The 11,398-nt window shown below is 58.7% G+C and overlaps 2 protein-coding genes across 4 annotated transcripts; one reads left to right on the top strand and one right to left on the bottom strand.

The window, feature by feature from the left end:
- The first annotated feature begins 130 nt into the window (after window positions 1-130).
- VWCE (von Willebrand factor C and EGF domains) lies at window positions 131-6,434 on the top strand. Of its 3 annotated transcripts, none has more exons than XM_053979878.1 (20): window positions 131-725; window positions 1,180-1,316; window positions 1,390-1,479; window positions 1,743-1,871; window positions 1,958-2,074; window positions 2,140-2,256; window positions 2,661-2,789; window positions 2,889-3,196; window positions 3,271-3,364; window positions 3,453-3,535; window positions 3,734-3,821; window positions 3,930-4,015; window positions 4,149-4,266; window positions 4,654-4,739; window positions 4,910-5,006; window positions 5,075-5,157; window positions 5,307-5,397; window positions 5,490-5,572; window positions 5,682-5,772; window positions 5,877-6,434. In XM_053979878.1, exons 1-20 carry the CDS (start codon window positions 616-618, stop codon window positions 6,317-6,319), a joined length of 2,580 nt encoding a protein of 859 aa, XP_053835853.1. In that variant the 5' UTR covers window positions 131-615; the 3' UTR covers window positions 6,320-6,434. The 3 variants fall into 3 exon arrangements, with proteins under 3 accessions (XP_053835853.1, XP_053835856.1, XP_053835855.1); XM_053979880.1 differs by having other exon boundaries at window positions 132-725; window positions 1,222-1,316; XM_053979881.1 differs by lacking the exon at window positions 2,140-2,256.
- A 329-nt stretch (window positions 6,435-6,763) lies between these two features.
- On the bottom strand, window positions 6,764-11,242 carry LOC128808586 (pepsin A-like). Its single transcript, XM_053979882.1, has 10 exons — window positions 11,167-11,242; window positions 8,774-8,930; window positions 8,537-8,681; window positions 8,236-8,353; window positions 8,005-8,123; window positions 7,723-7,922; window positions 7,489-7,602; window positions 7,277-7,415; window positions 7,107-7,199; window positions 6,764-7,019 (listed from the first exon to the last, which is right to left on the bottom strand). Exons 2-10 carry the CDS (start codon window positions 8,827-8,829, stop codon window positions 6,870-6,872), a joined length of 1,134 nt encoding a protein of 377 aa, XP_053835857.1. The 5' UTR covers window positions 8,830-8,930; window positions 11,167-11,242; the 3' UTR covers window positions 6,764-6,869.
- Between the last annotated feature and the right edge of the window lie 156 nt (window positions 11,243-11,398).

Below are 11,398 nucleotides of genomic sequence, written 5' to 3'. Positions count from 1 at the left end.
CTTTTGCTCCATTGGATCAATCATTTACCTGCCTCTGACCTTTGCTTCATTCCCTGCCCTGGGATGGGGACACGGGGCTGGGGGGAATCTGGGGGTCACCAGAGTGGGGTGTACCGCAGCATCCCTCTCCCTCCTGGATGCATCCCACCATCCCGGCTCCACTTGGCCCCTTTCTCTGCCGCGTGGGTCCCCGTGCAGGGCTGGGAAGGCGGCCCAGCGCCTCCAGGAGAAGGAGGAGGAGGAGGAGGGGTGGGGAGAGGCCATGCCGGATCTTTGCCAGATGTGGGAAAGGAGAGAAGGGGGGACGCCTTTCCCGCTGTTTCCCAAACCTAGGGGGGATCCCGTTCCCCGACGCGCAGCCAGGGCAGGAATGACCGGGATGCCACCACTCGCCCCAGCTGAACGGGACAACCTTGGCGTGAACCCGGGCCCCCCGTGTGGGTTTGGGGGGGAGTGGGTGGGTGCCGCTGGCGACCCCCCCCCCCCCCGCTCTCGCCCCCCTCCAATCCCGCATTGTTCCCGGCTCGGCGGGAGGAGGAGGAGCAGGGCCAAGGGCCAGCGGGAAGGCAGGCGGGAAGGCGGGCGCCGGGACGTGCTGGAGTGGAGCCGCCTGTCATGTTGGTGGAGCTGCTCTTCCAGGCTGCCTGTGTGTCCCTGTTCCTCTCCAGCGGCCAGGGCAGGGTGTATCCCGCGAGGAAGAAGCCGGCCAGCTTTGCCGTGGAGAGGTAGCTGGATTCCCCCCTTTTCCTTCTTCCTCTTCCATCTACACCTGGGATGGGCAGCCTGCCGAGCTCCGGCTACCCCTGCCTCCAGCTGCAGGAGGGCTTGGCCAGAGGGGTCCCAACCGGAGGAGCTGGCACCCCACAATTCCCTCCCTCTTCCCGGGTCCAGGGGAGCATGACACTGCTCCCTGCATCCCTGTGCTTCTCCCCGCATCCCTGTCCTTCTCCCCACATCCCTGTCTTGCTCCACGTGTCCCTGTCCAGCCGGGGGACGCTTCTCCTGTCACCACGTGCTGGGATGTTCAGGATGGCTGGGAAGTGCTTGTCCCCTCTCTGTCCCACTTTATCCTACCTTCCTCTGATCCATGCCATGCTCTGCTTCCCGGTCCATGGGCACATCCTGACCACTCCGGTTGTCCCCCTCTCCTCACATTCCTGGGACCTTTGCTCCGCACAGGGGGCTCAGGACAGGGTGGCCTCAGGCTCTGGTGTCCCACAGGCGTCGCGTGGGGCCCCACGTCTGCTTCCCAGGCTCCGGCAGCGGATGTTGTCCTGGCTGGATGCTGTCCCCGGGCAGCGGGAAGTGCACCCTGCGTGAGTACGGGGGTCTGGGGGGCTTGTGGGGCACCTGTTCCCATTCCCAGAGCTCCTGTTCTCATTCCCATAGCGCTCTGCTCCTTCGGCTGCGGTGGTGGTTCCTGCATCGCTCCCAACCTTTGCATGTGCCCGGATGGAGAGCAGGGAATCACCTGCCCAGGTACTGAGAGAAGTGGCTATGCCGGGTGCCATTCCCTCTCCACACCATAAATCCTAAGGGATGGAGATGGCCACGAACCCGTGGGCACCGTGCCAACCGTCTTCCCTCTCCATGCCACAAATTTCAGGAGATGGAGGTGACTGTGGCTCCTTGTCACCTCTCCCTGGCACTGTCCCCATCCCTGGGGGATCCATGGAGTGGGATGGAAGTGGGTGGTCCTGGGGTGGCATGGGTACCCCGTGGACGCCATGTTGGTGTTCCAGAACCGCCGGGAACTTGCGGAGAGTACGGCTGCGACCTGTCCTGTAACCACGGCGGCTGCCAGGAGGTCGCCCGCGTGTGTCCTGTTGGCTTCTCCATGGCCGAGACGGCCAACGGCGTCCGCTGCACCGGTGAGTGGAGGTGGTATATCCTGATGGGAGTGGGCATCCCAGTGGTGCCCACACCCCAAATCTGACCGTTCCCTGTGTCCCCCTAGACATCGATGAGTGCCAGAGCGTGGCCTGCGAGGGGACGTGTGTGAACACGGAGGGCGGCTTCGCCTGCGAGTGCGGAGCTGGCCGGGAGCTCTCTGCTGACCGCCGCAGCTGCCGGGGTGCGTGGGGTCCCAGGGGGCGGCTGGGGCTCCCGAGGGATCCTGACCCTCATCCCAACCCCCAGACACGGATGAATGCCAGGCCACGCCATGCCAGCACCACTGCGAGAACAGCGTGGGCAGCTACCGCTGCTCCTGCCGGCCCGGATACCACCTCCACGGGAATCGGCATTCCTGCGTGGGTGAGCACCAGGATGGGGCTCTTCCCATCAGTCCCGGGGGATGGAGGTGGCCCTGAGACCCTGAGCACTGTGGCACACCCCCTTCCCTCTCCACACCATGAATCCCAAGGGTGGAGGTAGTCACTGAGCCCTGCATGTATAAGCACCAGGCTTAATCCTTGTCCCTCTCCATGCCATGAATCCCAAGGGATGCAGGTGGCCACAGCCTGGGGGCACTGTGCCAGACCCTCTTCCCTCATCATGTCACAAATCCCAAGGGATGGAGGTGTCCATCAGCCCATGACTACAGTGCTGCCACCTCATCCTCCTCCCTGTGTGGGCCATACTGAGGACACATCCTGGTGCTCTTTCCTGGGCCACATCCCGGGGTGCAGCACCTCCTGCCTCATTCCCTTATCTCGCAGATGTGGATGAGTGCCGGCGGCCTGGCACGCGCCGCTCCTGCCAGCACAGCTGCCACAACATTCCCGGCAGCTTCCGCTGCTCCTGCCGCCCCGGATACCGGCTCAGCACGGACAGGGTGTCCTGCGAAGGTATCTGTGTCCTTCTCCTGGCTGGAGGAACAGAGTGGGATGCTCCCCTCTCCCTGCCTGCCCCAAGTGATGTCTCTGCCTTCCTGATTTCCTTCCTAGGGTACCCCAAATCTATCCTGGCCCCATCGCCCATCCTGCAATCCCTGCAGCATCCACCCACCCTTGTCCTGCTCCCTCCTGGTTCCCACCTGCTCCCGAGGGGCTCCCCCTCTCCCCTCCTCCCTGTGGCAGCTCCTGGTACCCAATTCCCTCCCTCCTCCCCATCCCTGTCCCCTGAGCCATCCCCACATGCCATGGGAGCCCCTGGAACCTCCATCCCACCATCCCGTCGTTGCTGGCACCAGGGGATCTCTCGGGAGCCTGGCAGTCGCTGGACAGAGCCAGGCTGCCAGAGCTGCACCTGCCAGGTGAGCATCCCATCCTCCCACCCCTTCCCATGGCACCATCCCGATCTGGCATGAGCCACCACATGTCCTGACAGGGGGGACGAGTCCTCTGTGACACCGTGAGCTGCTCTGTTCCCTGCTCCCACCCACTTCCTGCTCCGGCTGGGGGTTGCTGCCCCACCTGCACGGGTGAGTCCCAACCCCCTGATCCCCCCAATTCCCAGGATGGCCCCCCATGAATTCCCAGGGGGATGCCCCTGACCCTCATGGCTTGCAGGGTGCCTGCACGAGGGGGTGGCCAGGGCAGAGGGCGATGTCTTCTCCCCATCCGATGGGAATTGCACCGTCTGCGTCTGCTTGGTGAGCTGGATTGGGATGAGAGAATGCCCCCTCATCCCTGGGAACCTCCCAGCCCTGGAGACACTTACCCCTGGGAACCCTCATCCTGCATCCTGGCTCATCTATGGATTGGGATGCCCTGGAGTGGATGACACCCTCCCATCATCCCTCCATGGGGAATCAGGGTCCTCTTTCCCAGCCCCACACTCCCTTCCACAGGCTGGGAATGTCTCCTGCCTCTCCCCAGAATGCCCCCCAGGATCCTGCCCCAGCCCCTCTCCTGCTGACTGCTGCTCCTGCAATCCAGGTGATCCCAGGACCCCTAGTCTGGGGGTGTGAGGACCCCTGGGCTGGGCTGGGGGTTAGGGAAGAGCCGTGCTTGGCTCTCCAGCACCGCTCCTTCCCCTTTTCCCAGAAAAGTGCAATTTCCGGGGACGCACATACGCACACGGAGCCCGGTTCAGCCTGGATGGGGACGACTGCACCACCTGTGTCTGCCAGGTGGGTCCTGGATGTCCGCAGGGATGAGGATCCCCAGGGATACTCCAGTGCTTCCCAGCACCTGCTGGGGGCATCCCAGCTTTGCTCAGGGCTGATGGAAGGGCCAGCAGGTGACCCATTCCTCTGTTCCCAGGGAGGAGAGGTGGAATGTTCCTTCACTCCCTGCCCCATGCTGGATTGTCCCCAGCACCAGCGGCACCTGGGTCCCGGGCAGTGCTGCTCCACCTGCCGGGACCCTCCAGCTCCTGCCGGTGAGTCAGGATGAGGGACACAGCTGGGAATAGGCAGGGAGGGACAGGGAGAGGGATGAGGGAAAAATGCTGGGGGAACTGGGAATGGCCATGGGTATGGGAAGAACAGCTGGGATAGAGGATGTGGGGGACACTTGGGGACAGGGAGAGTGGGATGTTGGGACATTTGGGGATGGGATGTGGGGAAGGGCAGGGTGGGATGAGGGGGGACAGCTGGAAACAGGGAGGGTGGGATGTGGAGGACACAGGTGGGATGTGTGGATACTTGATGATAGGAAGAATGGGAGATGGGGAATACCTAGGAACAGGAAGAGTGGAATATAGGGAACCCCTGGGGACAGGAAGGGTAGGTTTTACAGGACAGCTGGGAACAGGGATCCTACCCAGGTTGCTTCCTGGATGACAACGGTGTGGAGTTTCCCGTTGGACAGATCTGGTCTCCGGGCGATCCCTGTGAGTTATGCATCTGCCAGGTGAATGAGAACCTGCTCTGCTTCATTCCCTCTTCCCTATCCCTGCCCCAGCACACGGCTCCTGCTCCATTCCCACCCTCAGGATGCCCGTGGCCTGGCAGGCCCCAAATCCCCCAAATCCGGTGGGTTTGGGAATCCCGAGGTGTCTGTCAGGGTGTTCCCGCCTGCAGGCAGACGGCTCCGTGAGCTGCCAGCGCACGGATTGTGTGGAGACGTGTCCTTATCCCATCCGCATTCCCGGGCAGTGCTGCCCCGACTGCTCCGCAGGTGAGGGCGCGCCCGGAATTCCGGGATTCTGAGCCGCCTGGGGACCGCCTGAGCCCCTCTCCCCGCAGGCTGCACCTACATGGGGAGGATCTTTTCCAACAATGAGACCTTCCCGTCGGCGCTGGATCCCTGCCTGAGCTGTATCTGCCTGGTGAGGGCTGGGCCGGGCATTCCCAGAGGATTTGCGGCTCCCGCCCGTGGGCTGAAGCCCGATTTTTGGCTCCGTTGCAGGGAAAAGCTCCGGGGGCGCTCCGGGGTTCCTAACGCCCGGCCCTCGGGGGTCTCTCCCGTCTCTCGCAGCTGGGCTCGGTGGCCTGCTCGCCTCTGGAATGTGCCATCGTGTGCTCCTACCCCTTCCACCCCGAGGGTCGGTGCTGCCCCATCTGTGAGGGTACGAGCTCAGACGGATCCTCAAAATCCCCCTGAACTCCCCAAAATCTCCCCGAGCCCCCCAAAACCCCCTCTGGACCTTGGTTCCTGCAGACTGCAACTACCAGGGCAGGAAGGTGGAGAACGGCCAGAGCTTCATTCCCGAGGGACAGCCCTGTACCCGCTGCACCTGCCAGGTGAGACCTTCCATCCATTCCCAGGGGATGCCTGTGTCCGTGGTGCCTGTGCCAGTGTCATTGGATCCCAGCAAGGGCTGGCAGGGCTGGCTAATCCCTGTTTTTCCAGCTTGGAGAGGTGAGCTGTGAGGAGAGGCCGTGCCCCCGCTCCTGCTCTGAGCCCCACACACTGCCTGTGGGCTGCTGCCCATCCTGCCCAGGTAATGGGATCCCTGGATCCATCCCCAGGCACTTGGATGTGCCTTCTCTGGACTGGGGGTCCTGGGAAAGAAGGGGGTGCTGACCAAAATCCTCCCTCTGTCAGCTACAGACATCTGGCTCCTGCTGCAGGGCAGTGACCTGTCCCCATCCTCGTCCCCATCCTCATCCCAGTCCTCAACCCAGTCCTCAACCCAGTCCCCATCCTCTCCCCCATTCTCATCCCAGTCCCCAGTCCCTGAAGATTCACCCCTTGGCACCCCTCAACACCTCCGCTACCGCCTGGCCCAGCTCCTGCTTCCCACCACACTCCCCCTCGGCCCCTCTCCAGCGATTTGGGGTGCTGGGAAGCCCCCTCCGACCACTCCAAGTCCCTCTGGATATCCCTTGGCACCCTCTGTGCCCCCTGACCCCCTCTGTGAGGCCACAGCCCCCCGCGATCCCACGGGCAGCCCTGAGGTTCAGGGATCCCCCGGGAATGAGGATCCCTCTGCGGTGCCATCGGACAACCCCAGGTTCCAGGTGCCAGGTGTGCCTGGAACACCGTGAGGAGGAGAAGGAGGATGAAGGAAAGGAGGAAAAGGGGGTCTGCAGGACCAGCAGGCCTGGCCCTGGGGAGGGAGCAGCTGTCCCCCTGCCACCAATAAAATCACTCTGGTATTTATTCCCTGTCCCCTCATCCCTGCACCCACCAGCACGTGGAGCCCTGGGGGTTGTTCTCTGGGAATTTTGGGATGAGTAGCTTCCCAGGATGATGAGGACAGTGCTGGAGGTGTTCAGCCCCCTCACCCTGAGTGGGGTTTGGGGACAGGAGGGACATGTCCTGCCCCAGGTCCCCAAGGCTGGGAGCTCTTCAGGGATGAGCAGAGCCACATCCAGGCTCCCATCCTTGGGGCACAGGGACTTCCTTGGTGGGTGCAGCTGAGGGTGGCAGCAGGGACACAGCACATTCCCAGGGATGTGTTGGCCTTTCTGAGAGAGACACGGCACAGGGAGGCTTCTCCACACCTTTATTATCCTCGGTGGTGGCAGGAGCACCGGGAAAGGGACAAGCCCTGCCAGCCACCGAGTTGGGAACACCTGGGATTCCCATCCCAGCTCAGGGCAGCCGGGACAGCCCCACCTTGTTATTGGCCCTGTCGAAGATGACGTAATACTCCCGGATAAAGACATCCCCCAGGATCCAGAGCTCGCCCTCCTCCGTGGGCACATCCATGCCTTGCAATGCCAGGGTGCAGTACCCATTACTCTGCTCCAAGGACATGGAAGGGGGTGGTCACCAGCTGTTGGATCCCTCCCTCTATCCCCACAAAACCATTCCCAGTGGGATGCTCACCCTTAACACGTAGGCTCTGGGCGGCACTGGGAATTTTTTGCCATTGATATGGAAGATGAGGTTGGGAAGGTTGCTGATGGCCTCACAGCTGATCTAGGGAGGAGGACATGGCAGGTTAGTGGCCATTCCAGCTGGGATCAAATGTCCTAGGGAGCATCCTGAGGCCTCACCTCACCACTGGAGCTGGCACCAAGGCGCGTCATGAGGGTCCGGAAGGCCCGGATAGGAACAGCCAACAGAGTGGTTCCTGTATCCACAATGGCCTGGCATCCCGAGGAACAGGCCACCGGAGTCCCGCTGATGGAGACCCTGGGAAGAGGGATGCAGGGTGAGCCTGGACTCCCCGAAACACCAGCTTGAGGGCAGGGAATACTGGGAATACCTCTCCATGGTGATCTGCCAGTAGGTTTCAGCAGAGAGCGGGATCCAGGAGATGCCTTCAGTGGTGTAGTAGGGATCGATGGCACCGAAGAGGACAAAGCTCCCACCTTGGTCTCTGGAAAGGGAGATTCATTTGGGGTGGTTTCCAGCCCACCAACACCTCCATTCCCACTGGAAAAGGGGGCCAGTGTGAGGGAAAAGGGAGAAATCCTCAACAGCTTTGGCTGGGATTTACCTGCTCAGGTAGACAGAAAAAAGATTCCTATCCACGAGGTTTTCCATTATCATGTTGTCAAAGACAGGGGTGGCTCCAGAGGAGGCAATGCTTGGGAATGCCAATCCCAGGATGCCGTCAAAGGGGGTGTAGTAGAAGAAATCCCCTGGCTCTGTCTCAGCCAGCCCAAAAATCTGGTTGCGGACGTTGATGCCAGCAACCTGGGAGAAAGGAGACAGGTGTGGATTGGGCACGATCCCATGGGATCCCATGGGATGAGGGGGCTGGAGCGCCTGGCCGTACATTGACGGTGTCATATCCCAGGACTCCCGTCATGCTTCCCGTGCCATAGGCGATGAACAGGGTGTCATTGGTGCTGAGGAACGTGGAGGATTCCGCAGGATTGAAGCGGTGGTGATTCCCTGTGGGAGTGGGAAGGACAGTGATTACCTGGGATTTGTCCCTTGGGAAAGACTGGGCAGAGCCATGGAGGACTCCCAAAGGACACATTCCAGACTCATTCCAGACACCTACTGCAGGCTGGGCTGGAGCAGAAGACCGAGGGAACCCAGAGGTTGGAGGAGCCGGTGTCGAAGACCACGGTGAATTCCTGGGGTGGGGTCCCAATGGAGATGGTGCCAAAGTACTCATCCTGTTGGAATGGGATTGGGAAGGGGTTAAGGGGATGGGGAAAGGAGAATGGATAAGGGGCTAATGGAACAAGTTACAGGGATGGGGAAGGGACTAGTGGAATGGATAATAGGCCAGTGGGATGGGGAAGGAGCCAGTGTCCCCCTGTGCTCCCTGATCCCAGTTCCCAATCCCAGCCCCTCACATCCATATAGTTCTCCAGGGGCTCCATGGCGATGCCTGGGAAATACTTGGCAGCCAGGTTGTAGGGATGCTGCTCCAGGTAACTCTCCAGCAATCCCTGCTCCTGCAGCCTCTGCCGCAGTGACTTCATCTTCCTCAGGGGCACCCTGTGGATAGGGACCGGGATGCATCACCGGGATGTGCCATTGGGATCACCCCACATCCCACATCCCTGTTTTGGGGACCCCCTGGGGCTCACCTGGTCTGGAAGCCCTGGGCCAGGCCAACCAGGGCGAGGAGCAGGAGCAGCTTCATGGTGGGAGCTCACGAAAAATGTGCCTCCAATCCCGGCCCTGCTCCTTATATCCTGGCTCCGGTGTTTGGCCGGAGGCCCCGATAAGAAAGGCAAACTGCTCCTGGGATGGTTATCAAAACGTCCTTAAGGAAGGGGAGTGGGAATGTCAAGCTGGGGGATCCCCATATTCCTGGGAGGGATTCAGGCCACGGGTATGTTGGGATGGGCGGGAAGCATTCCTGGTTATTCTGTGGAAGCTGGTGGGAATGCAAGGTTGTGTGTACCCTGAACCCTCTAATTCCTTGCTGGAGGGTTTGAGCCAAACGCTTCCAAGAATGGGGCAGCCACAGCTTCCCTGGGAATTCCATTCCCAGGAATGCCTCACCACCCTCACAAGGAAGAATTTCTTCCCAATATCCCATCTAAACCTGTCCTCTGCTAGGAGGAAGCCATTCCCCATTGTTCTGTCACTCCAGGTCCTTTTCCAAAGTCCCTCTCCAGCTCTCCTGGAGCTCCTTAAGGTGCTGGAAGAGGCTCCAAGGTCTCTCCAGATCCTTCTCCTCTTGCCACGGCTCCATGAAGAATTTTCAGGCTACCAGGTCCAGATTTTCCATTCTGGGAATCAGCCAAGGCTTTCTCCTTTCCAGCCCCCTACAACACATTCCATCCTCCTTTCTTTTTCCTCAGGGATAATCTGGTGCTCCATCCCTCTTCTCCCAACATTCCCCATCCAGGTTCTTCTTCATTTCACTCCCCCAGTGCAACCTAGCATCATATCCTCAGATTCTTCTATCATTCCAAGCTGGGATGGGGTCAGTTCCAAGGGAGGAATGCCAGCTCCAGCCGTAGGGAGCCTTTGATCTCCTCCAGGACAAGGTGACCGTTCCAGGAGCCACGGATCCAGCACGTGGTGACGTGACCAAAGCCAAGTTGCCCAATCCCACTCCTGTGACCTTCATCCAGAGGCATCCAGAGCTTGGCTTTCCCCCAGCTCGTCCCAGTTTTCCCCCAGTTCAGAGACTTTGGATGTGGGAATGGAGTGACAGGAGAAGGGGAATGGCTCCAAACTGGAAAACAGGATATTGGGAAGAACCTCTTACCTGTGAGGCTGGTGAGGCCCTGGAATGGATTTCCCAGAGAAGCTGTGGCTGCCCCATCCCTGGAAGTGTCCAAAGCCAGGTTGAAGAAACCAACCTGGAATGTATCCCTGTAGATTCTGTAGTTACCAAGTTTTCCTCCTTTTTTGGCCAAAATAGTAGAGAAAACAAAAATATGAAGTTTTCCCAGAGCTATTTATCCACTGAATTCCCAGAACTGCTATCCCTGGGGATAAGGATTCCTGTTTTCTCAATGGGCAAAGAAACCACATTTGCCCAGTTATGGGAAGTTCTAGGACAAGCTTATTGTGCTGCTGGTAAATCCCATCAAAGCAGAACAATGGATCCATCAGGGATGGATTTTTGGATGGATGATACCCACAGAAGGAAGAAGCTGTGGAATTCAGGACTGGGGAAAAAAAAAAAAGGGAATTGCTATTTAGCACTAATTAAATCCAGAATAAAATCTGGGAGGATGGAAAAATAACCCCTTTTAGGGCATGAAATGGCTTCCAGGAAGAGAAATCCTGATTTTCCCAACCTTGGTGGGAAATGGAGGGCATGAGATGCTGGATCCTGGAATAATCCATCCAGGTGCTGGGAGCTCACTGGATGGGAGCAGGTGGCCTCCCTGCCACGGCTTTCCTTGGCACCAGAGGGCACCACAGCATGCAGAGATCCCAAAAACCCCCAGCTGGAAAGACGGATCGGGAAGCTTTCCCTCCTGGTTGATGCAGCCGGGGCTGGGTGAGGATTCCCAGGCAAGAAAACCCTCCCAGAATTTTGGCTTTTACTGGGAAAAGTCAGATTTTTAATGTCATTTTGATGTGGAAACACCCCTTGGGATGAATTTAACTTCCATGGGAATCACCCTCTGGATCAAACAGGGATTTTCCAGGCTTTTGGGACATCAAAACTCATTCTGACAAAACTTCCTTAATTTTATCTCTGCAGCCTCCCAAAAAATTCCCCTTATGGAGACAAGGCTTTTCTTGGAAATGGATTCATGAAGTCAACTTTTCCAGGCCCTGTTCCCAGTTTTTCTTGTCCCTTCCCTAAAGGCTTTTATCACCCGGGTGCTTTATCAGAGCTGTCAGATGAAAGGAGGGAAACCTGACGCTCCCGAGGTGTCAGATTTCCGGGATTGGATTAAAAATATTTAATTAACTTATCAAGGAAGCCCAGGGATTTTGGCTGATCCTTGTGGGAATGGAATTTTGCAGAACAGGACCTCAGGGTACTCAGGTCACCTTTTCCTACCTACTCTGGCTGATTTTGACAGGGATTAAGATGCCATCCAAGGAAAAAAAACACGTGGAACCATCTTTTGTGGAAATTAAGGATATTAATGAGCAGCTAATGGGAATATTCTTCCAAAACCACCTGTTTATCCCATATTTATTTCTGAATAACACTTTTAAATTGATACTTTTCCATTTCTTCCGTGCAAATCCAAACACAATTTTCCCCTCTCCTCAAACCTGATGTTTTA

This window comes from Vidua macroura, chromosome 6 (genome assembly GCF_024509145.1).
Source record: "Vidua macroura isolate BioBank_ID:100142 chromosome 6, ASM2450914v1, whole genome shotgun sequence".
NCBI classification, from domain to species: Eukaryota; Metazoa; Chordata; class Aves; order Passeriformes; family Viduidae; genus Vidua; species Vidua macroura.
Note: the sequence above shows the minus strand (reverse complement) of the source record. Positions and strands in the feature narration are given on the sequence as shown.

What these genes read in the sequence shown, in the direction of transcription:
- LOC128808586 (XM_053979882.1), bottom strand. Translation starts at nt 8,829, where the DNA reads ATGAAGCTGCTCCTGCTCCTCGCCCTGGTTGGCCTGGCCCAGGGCTTC. An exon ending in CCCTGGAGAACTATATGGAT is followed by an intron (nt 8,354 to 8,536) that starts GTGAGGGGCTGG and finishes CCATTCCAACAG; the next exon opens with GATGAGTACTTTGGCACCAT. An exon ending in TGGCAGATCACCATGGAGAG is followed by an intron (nt 7,416 to 7,488) that starts GTATTCCCAGTA and finishes CCCTCTTCCCAG; the next exon opens with GGTCTCCATCAGCGGGACTC.
- VWCE (XM_053979878.1), top strand. Translation starts at nt 616, where the DNA reads ATGTTGGTGGAGCTGCTCTTCCAGGCTGCCTGTGTGTCCCTGTTCCTC. An exon ending in GCACCACCTGTGTCTGCCAG is followed by an intron (nt 4,016 to 4,148) that starts GTGGGTCCTGGA and finishes CTCTGTTCCCAG; the next exon opens with GGAGGAGAGGTGGAATGTTC. An exon ending in CTGCTGCCCATCCTGCCCAG is followed by an intron (nt 5,773 to 5,876) that starts GTAATGGGATCC and finishes TCCCTCTGTCAG; the next exon opens with CTACAGACATCTGGCTCCTG.